The 12,500-nt window shown below is 40.0% G+C and overlaps 2 protein-coding genes across 2 annotated transcripts; one reads left to right on the forward strand and one right to left on the reverse strand.

Moving 5' to 3' along the window:
- Window positions 1-454: 454 nt before the first annotated feature.
- LOC138027297 (transmembrane protein 223-like) lies at window positions 455-4,415 on the reverse strand. Its single transcript, XM_068874862.1, has 5 exons — window positions 4,276-4,415; window positions 3,862-4,137; window positions 1,848-1,927; window positions 1,021-1,142; window positions 455-885 (listed from the first exon to the last, which is right to left on the reverse strand). The coding sequence occupies exons 1-5, from the start codon at window positions 4,348-4,350 to the stop codon at window positions 764-766; spliced, it is 675 nt and encodes a 224-aa protein (XP_068730963.1). The 5' UTR covers window positions 4,351-4,415; the 3' UTR covers window positions 455-763.
- Window positions 4,416-7,787: 3,372 nt separating this feature from the next.
- On the forward strand, window positions 7,788-10,701 carry LOC138038127 (D(1A) dopamine receptor-like). Its single transcript, XM_068883953.1, has one exon. The coding sequence runs from the start codon at window positions 7,915-7,917 to the stop codon at window positions 9,064-9,066; it is 1,152 nt and encodes a 383-aa protein (XP_068740054.1). The 5' UTR covers window positions 7,788-7,914; the 3' UTR covers window positions 9,067-10,701.
- Window positions 10,702-12,500: the final 1,799 nt, after the last annotated feature.

A 12,500-nucleotide genomic window follows, 5' to 3' on the forward strand; every position in this document is an offset into this window, starting at 1 on the left:
GTTTTCATTCACCGATATTCACTGAGCCTTAGATGAATAATTATTGTTTTGGTATAATGACATAGGGGATTATATTGCAAAATATGCATTTTCTTTAAAACAGTTAATTTCTTCGCCTGTCACCTCGACAAAACGGCCTGCGGCCATCTTGAAAAAACCGCTTAGGTGATTATCGCGTAATAATCACTTCAAGTGCAACCAATTAGCACAGGGAATTTGAATAACCACCTACGCAATCATACTAACAACTCTCATTGTATGGCAAGCAATTCTCGGGCTAAATGGAGCACAAGTTTTTCTATTGAAAATTAGGTTTCATTCATATGTAAAGCAGAACTAATTGACATCACAAAAACTTTGCACTTAGACTCGCTTTGAAGAGGAGGCAGACATGAACTCAAAGATAGATTATTGGACTCATGGAAAGCTCATTCGTCGGACAAGCAAACACACATTTCTTTCAAAAAGAACCAATTAGGTACGTCTTCATTGTTCTTCACGGCAACCAATGAAAGAAAGCTCTGTATCACGGTTCCCCAGAGTTCATCTATCTCTAAGAGGTGTGGACAAAAAGAAAAACTCTGACATTGAGGATGGCACGAGAATCGAACCCATGAAAAATTGGTGGAATTCCAGCAATAATAATTGATGTGGTGATTTCTACATGCAGTTTACTGTACGTAGTGCACCTGGCACTTCCATGCCGTTCAGCTAAACAGAAAGTCGCAGATTTTATAATTATGTAACTGTTGGAATTCGCTCATCAAAATCGTTTTACTCCGACAGTCATGTCAAATAAACTGGGCTGCATAAATTCTCCATCTTTGTCCACAAGAAAGAAAAATTTGTGTCCCTTCAATTTCAAAGTCACTTGAGGCTTTGTACCTTTAAAAAAAAGGAATCAAAATATATAGAATCAATGTTTACAAAATTAGTCAACTATCTCAAAGAAATCAATGAAATATCTCCATGAATCCAACATACAGCAGTGTTTTACATTATGATAATGCACTTACTCACCAATTCTGGATCCAATACATGACACATCTGACACAGGAACCATGACAGACCGTGTACCTCCAAGTGGAGTGTGTGTCACCACTCTTACATTGTTACCTTGAAGTACCAGCCGGTTTACACTCCTTTAACAAAAAAATCCCAAGATTACATAATTGACCATAAGGATACATTTCTTTAGGAAAATGAAAATCTGAATTTTTGAATTTGAAAATGGATTTTGTGTTTCTTTATGAAATAATATGCAAGTCAGACAAATCCACACCCAGAGTAGATACAATGTACATGTACTTTGGATACCATACTAACACAGGTGTCTCAAAATTCAGGATCCAGAGTATTTTAATTTGTTGGTATGAAATTTGAAAACATAGGTTGAAGTCAGTCCGAGACAGAGGTCCTTGGGGGTAGAAATTTCCTAAAATTAACGTCTGTGCCATAGTAACAGAATTAACTATTGGAAGGTAATGTGAAGTGCTAGTTTTCTACCCATGTAAACCATGTAAGCGTTAGCCCTACTAATGGGATTGGGCCCACACAAGGACAGAGAAAACTCAGACCAGGGTGGGATTTGAACCCATGACCTTCGAGTTACATCACCGCTGGTCTACCAACTGATCTAACCCGAAGGTCGTGGGTTCAATTCACACCCTGGTCAGAGTTTTTCTCTGTCCTTGTGTGGGCCCAATTCCATTAGTAGGGCTACCGCTCACATGGCTTACATGGGTATAAAATAGCACTTCAAATTACCCTCCAACAGTTAATTCTGTTGAAATACAAGTGCTACACACCCAACAACGTAACTCTTCCGTGGATATTACTAAAGCTACCTGAGACTATAGATCCACCCTGATATTGTAAAAAATAATCCTACACCAACAGCCAAACAAGCCAATAGAAGGGGCTGCTCCTGAAAATTAATTCATTTATCAAAATCAATAAGTTTAAGCATAAGATCACACTATCTGTTTTATGGAAGAGTCAATGGAAGCTGCCCAAACAAGTTGTACACAAAATACATTGTTGGACTTCTCAGCCCAGGGATACAAGAGCCTGGTCCCTTCTAAACTATCACACAACACAACTGTATGCTGTGAAAATCAGTGCTTCAGTCCAACACCAATAAGCACTATAATAGGTGAGTAGTTTCAAGAGTTACAACATTTATCAATCAGATGAGGATACCAGTGATAAGTTTTGCAACAGAAAAGCTTCCAATGGCAGTCTTTACATAATATTTTATAACATTCTGTTTGTCTATTTTCTTTGAACATCCTCAGTCCTTTTTGACACTATGGAAACATCTTTTTCAAACAGCCATGGATTAAACATTTCGCCTCTGTTTTTTTAGGACTGCAAATTTGCCAGCTTGAATTATCAAATATGCTGATTATATTACGTTATGTTCCATAAATACCCCATGGAAAATATCACATAACTTATATTCATTTATGAACACCCCAAAATTGTTGTAAATACTCTACTCTTAGACTAGAAAAATCATGAAACGAGAAGAAATAAATAAAAACAAACACAAATAAATAAATGAAAGACGTCAAAAATATTTAGAGGGTGGAGCAATTCCCTTATTATGTCTCGGATGAGGACGATAAGCTGTAGGCCCTGTTTCACAACCCTTCAATGTTCATAACCCAGTTGGACATAAAAGAACCCATACACTATTCGCAAAGAGTGGGGCAGGGAGTTCCTGGTGTTGTGGTCTGTCTTCTGTCGTATATCACGGTTGGGAGGGTAAGTGCTTGGAGATATTAGCAGTCAAAGTGAAGCTTCAACATCCCCCTCCCCCCCCCCCCCCTCCCCTGGGCATTTGAATTTTTGGAAATTTTTGTTCAAATGCCCCCCTCCTCGACCCAAAAAGCTGTTCAAATACCTCATCATAGGTCCATTTCAGGTGATCAAATGCCCCCACCACCGCGAAATACCAGATTTTTATAAACTGAATGCATTGGTTTTACAGAGTTTCATGCAACAACACTCAAATACATTCCATACATTCATTCCATTACTTATACACCTACATATTAATCGTTACAAATGTATAAAATATTCATAAATACACCGGGTTGGTCAAAGCAATAGGCCTTTTGCAACTAATGATTACATGGTACAAAATCCGCAATGCTGGAGGCCAAGCATTATAGTTTCCCCACTGGAACATTAAAACAAAGAGACCTGAACCAGTCAAGCTTGACTTGCCTTTGTTTTAATGTCCCAGTGGGGGAATAATAATGAGCTTGCCCTCCAGCATGGCGGATTTTGTACCATGTGATCGTTAGTTGCAAAAGGCCTATTGACCTCTATGAATCGTATCCGGCGACGTCTGTATTGTATTGAATTATTGCTTATATTGTAAATACAATTTAATATATTTATATATTCAAAGATAATATAAATTGGTTCTTAATACCTTCAAATACGGAACAAAGTTTGTGTAGGCCTTCGCTTTTCAACCAATCAGCCAAGAATGCGGAATCTTTACCTTTGAATGCATCTAAGTTTGTCTCAGCCATGATTTATCAACCCACGTGGAAACGTAACATGAAATCGAGGCTAGCGATCAAATTCCCCACCCCTTATGAGTGGTGATCAAATGCCAGCCCCCAAGCAGGAAAAGGAGTCAAATGCCCAGGGTATGCTCCAGGGGGGAAGTTGAAGCTTCAATTTGACTGGTACATAAGCTACTCTAAAATCCAAGGGTAAATTAAGATATGATATGACGACGATATGATGAGTATAACTATGGAGTGGGGTATCCCAGGGCCACAGGGCGAACATCGTATTTGTGAATAAAAAATAGCAAAACACTAAAATTGGCTCACGGACCTCAAGAAATCTCACGATTTTCCATGAGACTCCTGGCTTTGATGACACGTCAAGAATTTTTTCCTGGGTTTTCTTACTTTCTCGATTCAATAGATCCGCAAAATGCAGCTTGCTCAACTGGAAATAGGCCATCCATGACCAAAATACGAACTGACTTGCACATGCAAGACCGACCAAGCGAAAGAACCTCTGACGATTGTAATAATAGAGTGTTATGTCTCTCACAGCAGTCTCCTTTTTCTTGGTTTTAGATGAAAGCCTTGCTATTCTTGAGCACTGTAAATTAAGCAAGAATCTTATTCGACCTCATTAGCTAGAAATCAGATTAATGAATGACTGTCCATATAATAGCTAAAGTACAGTCGTTGGTATGAGTTTTTTCCAAATCAGCTGCCTCAAGATATGTGTATATACCTTAAAACTCCCCTCGTGTGTTAAAAACAATACATTTGTCCTATGTACGTTTCTAAAAACGCACAAGAAGAGCATAATTCAATCAATACGACGACATATTAAACATCCGCCATGTTGACAGTTTCTAGTGCCAATGTTCGCGCGACTGAAGAGAGCCTTGCAACCGCGCCACTCAAAGACGTGTGGGTGTATATCCAAGTAACCCTAACTCCACTAACTATGATCTATCAGTGCTCCACTGAGCACGAGAAGTTAACCCATACTATACCTTGAATTAATTAAAGTGACAGTTTTTCACGGTTCCACAGTTGTAAATTTTACGGTTTCTTACTGAACCAGATGATGTTCATTAATCACTGAGAGTATCAAAGCAAATACACGGAATGACTGAGGCCCAAATTTGGTGGGAGATATTGCGGGTTTACACAAAAAATTTCAACTTTAAGTTTGACGGGTCGAACACTTTATTCTACGCACGAGTTATCTATTCGCATGCAGTAGGTTCATAGCACAAAGGAAATGATTGCAAAAGTATTTCCAATGAGTAATTCCACTTCTATGGCATTGCTTCCGTTTCCTGCATCAGTGCTTTCGGTTGTTTCAATAACAAAGGAATTAAATGATCTGACGTTACAGTTTGTCCATGTGCAGAGACGTGAAACTCTTCCTTTAGCGATTATCGTTAATTCTTAATACTATTATCGTTAATTTAGAAGACATGGTGTATGATATGGGTTATGAAAAATGGTCACATATCTTTATAAAGACAACCAAAATGTAATTGGACATAGTACTCGAAGATGGGAATGTTAATTGTTAACCTGTCACCTTACCACTTCACCACCACACCGCTAGCTGCTCAGGGACAATATTTCAAACACTATTTGATGCTGGTGTATTATACACTCGGCAACAAACAATAATAAAAACTGCAAAAGGTCGGTTTCCAAACTTCACGACAAAGCTAAACATTTTAAAATCAAAGCTTAGGCCTAAATACTCTACAGCATTGATATTCTATGGGAGAGTTATATGTTTTTTTTAAAGTGCGGTGTCTTGTTCTTCAGTAGCGAAGCGGAAAGAAGCGGTTCCAATAGAGAAGAAACTCTGGGTTTAAATCCAATCCACGGATATGATTTTTTATTTCCTTATTTTCTCTGCTACCGCAAGTTCTGGGACACAGTGTCCTAAGTTAACGATAGTAATAAATTTAAAGCAAATTACGAATTTTAAACGATAATCGTTAATTTAGAGAAGAGATCATGTTGGATAGACCATATTCGTATTCTCACTATTGGACTGGAACAACAATATCTTGCAATGGACGCTAATCCTCGGAAATCTTTTCAAATGCAAATACTTTTTACACTCTGAGGTGCAGCGAACTCTCTATTCTAAACTCTCCACCGCTTGGTTGCAGGGATGGTGAGAACACTCAACGCCTCCCACCAATATGGCCCAGGTTCGATTCCCAGAAGGGGTTGAGTTTGTTGGTTTTGTATTCTGCTCCGAGAGGTTTTTCTCCGAGTACTCCGGTTTTCCCCTCTCCTCAAAAATCAACGTTTGATTAGATTTTCTTTCATTTGTTGATTTCAGTTTACAGTGTCCCCAATAGACCATATCCGTATTCCACGGTATAGCTTGCAACGGAGGCTAATGCTGGGGAAAATAGTAGAACGGAGAGTTCGCAACGGAAAAAGCGACGCTTCGACTACACTGTCGACTACTCGTTCACAGCGTCTTTCCGTCCGTGTAATCAGCTGAAAATTGAAAAGATCTTGCTAAAATTCACCCATGTGAGTGTGGTTCTGAAAAAAAATGTTCTCATTCCAGCTGTCATTCCCCACAGAAATATGATTTGTTGGCACTACATAGCACAACCGGAGCGGAAGTCTTCTTCAGAGCTAAGACTTCAGACAACTTCCGGTGACGTTTGTGACGAATTTGTCCATCTGGTCGGTACGGAAAAACATAAAGCAGGGAATGTGAAATATGTGTGCAGGAGAGCCAAACTGTAGTTTCTAAGAACCTTCAATTTTCAGCTAAGATTTTCCAAACAGATCAAATTCTTCCAGGTGATAAAAACACATATTTAGACAGTCCTTCTACATTGCAAGGAGCCTAGATTGAAATGTCTCTTAAACGCTTTTGGCTTAGTTTGCTCGTTGGTGCCCTTGATAAAGGAAAACTTCATTTCCCATTTTTAAAATGCAGCATTAATTCTCTAGGCGACAGATGGCTTGGCACAGTTCAAGGAAGTTTCTCGAGACTTCCTCAAACTCGGACATACGGTTTTGTCTGGAACAATTTCAGCAGTTTGAGGAAGTTTCGAGACTTCTGGACAATCAATGGTCAAATTGGAGTTTTAGTCTCTTTTTTATGAAACGTTTATTAAAGGCGGAAGATAAAAGACATTAACTTCAATCTGTTTTATTAAAGCAATATACTCAATTGTTTCAAGAAGAACTATATGAATTTTTCGGTGCTTTTATTCGCACGGCCCGCATTCCTAATAACTCTGTTCCTAAAAGCAATGGAGTTAGTTCAACAAGATATTTCTGCAATGTACCTTAGTTTGCAGGGGAAACGATTGATACCTTCCTCATTGATTTTTCTTCCCAGAGAGTTTTTGAAATCAGCATTTTAAATTTGATTTGTTCAATGTAACTGATTTCCACTCTTTGTATTCGAGAAGATAAGTATAACCGGTGACTCAGTTGGTTGAACAGCGGGCTGCCACAGTGGAGGCGGTGAGTTCGACTCCGGCCGGGCAAACACTTAAGGCTTTAACACAGGAGAAAGTGCTGCCTTTAATTGTAATGACATCTGCAAATGGTTAGACTCTCTAGTCATCTCGGATAAGGACGGTAAACCGTAGGTGCCGTCTCACAACCCTTCAATGTTCATAACCATGTGGGAAGTAAAAGAAACCATATACTATTCGCAAAGAGTAGGGCATTAAGTTCACGGTATTGATTTCTGTCCTCTGTGGTGTTTCATGGTTGGGTGGGTAAAATGCTCGGAGATATTAGCTGCACCAAGCTACTCTAAAAATAAAGGATAAATAAAGATATGATGATAATGCAATCAGTATCGTTGAAAGCAAAGCCTTTTTAAGTGTCCTCTATCAAATATGATTTTGTTTAACAATGCCCGATTAATCACCCCCGCAAAGGACAAAAATAACCATTTGAGGTTTAAGAGTATCTGAAAAAACGCTTCTTATAAAAACAGCGAACGTCGAAACATGCACAACAAAGCCACATTCTCACTATCTGCACTATATGACCTAAAGGGATTTCTTCGATGTCAGGCGACAGCGAGTAGCTAATGGCCTCCACGAAATTTAATGTCCTGGGCGGAATATCCTTTGTTCCTTGACAACTCACAATGTCCCTTTCCTGTTCTTGACACTTCGGCTATGTACCAATACAGACAAAAAAAGTTGATATTAAATGGCAGGCAAAGAGTCGAACCGACTAACACTTTAAAAGCTGAAAAACAAATTGTATTCTATGTGCATCGCAGCAAAGCGATTGACCGAACGTCGTTGGCAAACACAAAAATATATCTACAGTTCGGAAGATTTTTGTTTCACGTCTAATCGAAGTCACACCAGCAGAGAAACTCCGGGAAAATATGACCGGTCTTAACAACACAAGTTTAACAACACAAGCGGAAAGTTTCAACGCAAATAGTTATTCAACGTCAGCTCATGGTTTCATCATCTTCACAGCAATTCTATTGATCGTCATAATTATTTTAGCCATCATTGGAAATTTATTGGTGTGTTCAGCGATCCTTGTGAACACCCAGCTGCGTTCCTCGCCGACAATGCTCTTTATTTTCTCTTTGGCCATCAGTGATTTACTAACTGCCACTCTCTCTATGCCTTTTGACGTGCATCAACAAGTGGTACAATTCAAGTGGGTACATAGTGAGGGGCTCTGTGAGGCATGGACGACCGCGTACCTCATTACTGTGCCTTCTTCTATTTGGAACCTTCTTGTGGTCAGCGTTGATCGTTATAAGAGCCTTGAGGACCCTCTGAACCGTTATCGCCGAAGACCATTCATGACCCACAAAAGGGCCATTCTGGTCATTCTACTAGTGTGGGTGTATTCGATAGCTTTTGCTTTAATTCCAGTGATGGGATGGAAATATCGACCATACAGCGTCCAAAATGACAGGTGTATCTTCAATATAACAAAATCTTACTCCATTGTGAGCTCCTTCGTCAACTTTATCTTCCCTCTCTTGTTGATGTGTTTCCTCTATTTAAAAATCTTCATGATTGCGCGAAGCGTTAACAATGGGAAGTTTTCGCAAAGGAAAAAAACACCGTCCGAATCGTTGGCTTGCGAAGGAAATTCGACAAACGCTGCAGGATTTTCGAAGCCGGTCGAGAGACGCCAGAAGAGATTTAAACGCAATTTAAAGGCTGCTAAGAATATTCTGATCATAGTCTGCGCTTTCTTCTTTTGTTGGATGCCTCACGCAATGCTAAGCCTGGTGATACTTTTCGGAGGAAACAAAATCTGGATGAAAGTACCTCCCGAGCTATCTCCGTGTTTTTTGCTTCTTGGATATCTTAATTCTGCACTAAATCCACCTCTGTACACCTTTCAGAACAAACGCTTCAAAGAAACGTTCGTGAAATGTTTTGGATTCCGGGCCAGGAATGTTCAGTCAAAAAGATGTTCAAACATTACTGCCATGAGCAAAATAGACCCGAGTTCGACAACCGTAAGACGCGGAGGCAATCATCAGCGAGCCACTGGTAATACATAGCGAAATGCGAAATTCAACTTGCATTAGTGCATCAGTGAAAAATGACTTTGTTTGAAAACGGGCTCATTTTGCTCCAGTGTACCACTACCACTACCACTACCACTACCACTACCACTGACACTACCACTACCACTGCCACTGCCACTGCCACTGCCACTACCACTACCACAACCACAACCACTACCACAACCACAACCACAGCCACTGCCACTGCCACTGCCACTGCCACTGCCACTGCCACTGCCACTACCACTGCCACTGCGACTGCCACTACCACTACCACTACCACTACCTTTACTACTACTACTACTACTACTATTACTACTACTATACTGCTACTACTACTAGGGAATGTAAGGAGAGACACCACAATGTTGCAACAGCAGTTCATTGGAAGTTGTGTGCGAAATTTCATCTGGAAAAGAAGGATAAGTGGTACGAACAAGCACCTGACAGTGTAAGGGAAAACGATGAGGTTAAACTATTGTGGAGCGTGAACATACTCATTCACTGTGTGATCATGTCATTGAAGCCAGAAGACCGCACGTTGTAGTTGTAAATAAACAGGAGAGAAATTGCACTATTATTAATATTGCCGTACCAGCGGATAAAAGAATTGGTGAGAAGGAGCATGAGCAAGTTGAAAAGTATCGACTTTAAAAGAGAAATTGCAAGAATGTGGAACATGAGAACTGTGCAGGTGTTACCTATTGTTGTAGGATCATTGGGAAGTGTAAACAAAAAACTTAATGAACCAGTGGCTAGGACAGTTGGATGTCAAAATTGGCATTTCATTACTCCAGATAACGACGTTACTAGGAACAGCAAGGATTTTGAGAAAAGTGTTGGAGCTGTAGAGTGAGGAGAAAACTCTAAGCGACTTTTGAACATATGCTATGACTCGCTCCCTTAGGAAGCTAACAGGAAAAAGGTTATCCAGTTCACAAAGATGACAATAATAACACACAGTTTGTACTAAGTATCCAGCAGTGGTCTACAATCAAAGTACAAATAAGAGAATTAAAGTAAAGAATTAGAAATAGATGTATTCTTGGCTTGTAATCTCGTACCCAGATCTTCCACGGTCATACGGACGGAAGATCTGGTAAAGTTCGATTTCGAGCATGCTCAGTGCCAGCGAGGCCCGAAATACGGGCTTTTCTATCACTGCGCATGTTCGTACTCTTTGTTGTGATTTTGGGTGATTTTGCGGAATAAACATGGATTTCGAGAGTATTCTTGAAGAGATTCTTTTGGGTAGAGGACAAGGAAACCTTAAACTGAAGCCGAAACAGAAAGAAGCGCTACAGGCGATTGCTTTTGAACGGTCGAGATTGTTTAATTGTCGGAGCAACTCAGAATCACTGAAACGAGCGCTTAGGCCTAATCAATAAACGAGTGCTATTTTCTTCACACGATCTCATGCAAAGTGTAGTTAGCCAAACTGTAAATTGAAAGCTAAAATGTTAAAGAGGGTTTAGGCCTAATCACTGAAACTAACGCTTTGGCTTAATCAGTTAACGAGTGCTATTTTCTTCACACAATCTTGTGAAGAGAGTAGTTAGCCAAACCGTAAATTGAAAGCGAAAATGTTAAAGAGTGCTTAGACCTAATCACTGTAACGAGTGCTATTTTCTTGACACGATCTCGTGAAAAATGTAGTTAATCTAACCGTAAAATTCACAACTGACATTTATTCAAAACAGCACATGAGCTTGCGAAAACCAAACCTTCATTAAGTGCCCCGCGAAATAAGCCTATCGGAGCGTAGATTGCATTGCCGCAACCTTTTTTTAGTAGCCAATGAAAAATGGTGTACTGTCGAACTTTACCAGATCTCACATTTCCAGTGACAGAGTGAGATCTGGGTACGAGATTACTTGGCTTGCACTCATGTGATTAGACAGCCATGTTGGTGTACACAACCAAAGCAAAATGTCGCTCCCGTTTTGCCCAACATTAGAGCCAAACGCCCAAAAGACTTTTTCGCTGCTGTTCAGTGCACCAATAGGGAGCTTACGAAACGACGACGCCGACGGCAACGACGAAGCTACAAAACAACCAGGTGATCTGATGACGTAATTCGGAGGACTGGGGAGAGAAATTTTAACGCCGTATCCCACAATCGCGCGGCCTTATTTTCGAATTCAACATGGCAGAGGCAAGGTTAGATCTCGTCGGCTCTACTTGAATGTTCATTCAGTAGCATGTGGTAGACACGGAATGATCTGTTGAGTTTTGGCGATGGAAATACTGCAGGGAGTTTGGAAACAACACCTAAGGCCGCGCGCGGTTGTGGGATACGGCGTTAAAATTTTTCTTCCCAGTCCTCCAAATTACCAGATCACCTGGAATAGGTTTAGTGAGCAAAAACAATGGCTCTGCACGCTCTGCACGTGCGTTTTACATTTTGGTACATTTTTTTGCCGTCGTCTCCTAAATGACGACGTGAAATGACCAAATTCAAGGTTCTGTGGAGGAAGTTAGCACATAACGATAAATTTTCAGTTCTCTCTCTACGCTTCCAACTCATTCATAACAGTTTAATTCCTCGACAGTTACTACACATTTTTAACGCGAAACGACATAAAATAGTTTCGTAGTGATATGAATAACGCGAACTCGTATTTTTAAATAAAGTCCTCGTAGCCGTCGTCGTCGTCCTTCTAAACTATCACACAACACAACTGTGTGCTGTGAAAATCAGTGCTTCAGTCCAACACCAATAAGGACTATAATAGGTGAGTAGTTTCAACAATCACAACATTTATCAATCAGATGAGGATACCAGTGATAATTTTTGCAACAGAAAAGCTTCCAATGGCAGTCTTTACATAATATTTTATAACATGCTGTTTGTCTATTTTCTTTGAACATCCTCAGTCCTTTTTGACACTGTGGAAACATCTTTTTCAAACAGCCATGGATTAAACATTTTGCCTCTGTTTTTTTTAGGACTGCAAATTTGCCAGCTTGAATTATCAAATATGCTGATTATATTACGTTATGTTCCATAAATACCCCATGGAAAATATCACATAACTTATATTCATTTATGAACACCCAAAAATTGTTGTAAATACTCTACTCTAGAAAAATCATGAAACGAGAAGAAATAAATACAACCAAATAAATGAAAGACGTCGAAAATATTTAGAGGGTGTAGCAACTCCCTTATTATGTCTCGGATGAGGACGATAAGCTGTAGGCCCTGTTTCACAACCCTTCAATGTTCATAACCCAGTTGGACATAAAAGAACCCATACACTATTCGCAAAGAGTGGGGCAGGGAGTTCCTGGTGTCGTATATCACGGTTGGGGGGGTAAGTGCTTGGAGATATTAGCAGTCAAAGTGAAGCTTCAACATCCCCCTCCCCCCCCCCCCCCGGGCATTTGAATTTTTGTTCAAATGCCCCCCTCCTCGAGCCAAAAAG

The sequence above is a fragment of the Montipora capricornis genome, chromosome 2 (genome assembly GCF_036669925.1).
Source record: "Montipora capricornis isolate CH-2021 chromosome 2, ASM3666992v2, whole genome shotgun sequence".
Classification (NCBI taxonomy): Eukaryota; Metazoa; Cnidaria; class Anthozoa; order Scleractinia; family Acroporidae; genus Montipora; species Montipora capricornis.

Bases quoted from the DNA above. Each gene is read 5' to 3' on its own strand.
- LOC138027297 (XM_068874862.1), bottom strand. From the start codon at position 4,350: ATGCTCTTCTTGTGCGTTTTTAGAAACGTACATAGGACAAATGTATTG. The intron at 4,138-4,275 runs GTATATACACAT...CTTAATTTACAG, and splicing joins CACACGAGGGGAGTTTTAAG to TGCTCAAGAATAGCAAGGCT. The intron at 886-1,020 runs GTGAGTAAGTGC...TTTTTTTTAAAG, and splicing joins ATGTATTGGATCCAGAATTG to GTACAAAGCCTCAAGTGACT.
- LOC138038127 (XM_068883953.1), top strand. From the start codon at position 7,915: ATGACCGGTCTTAACAACACAAGTTTAACAACACAAGCGGAAAGTTTC.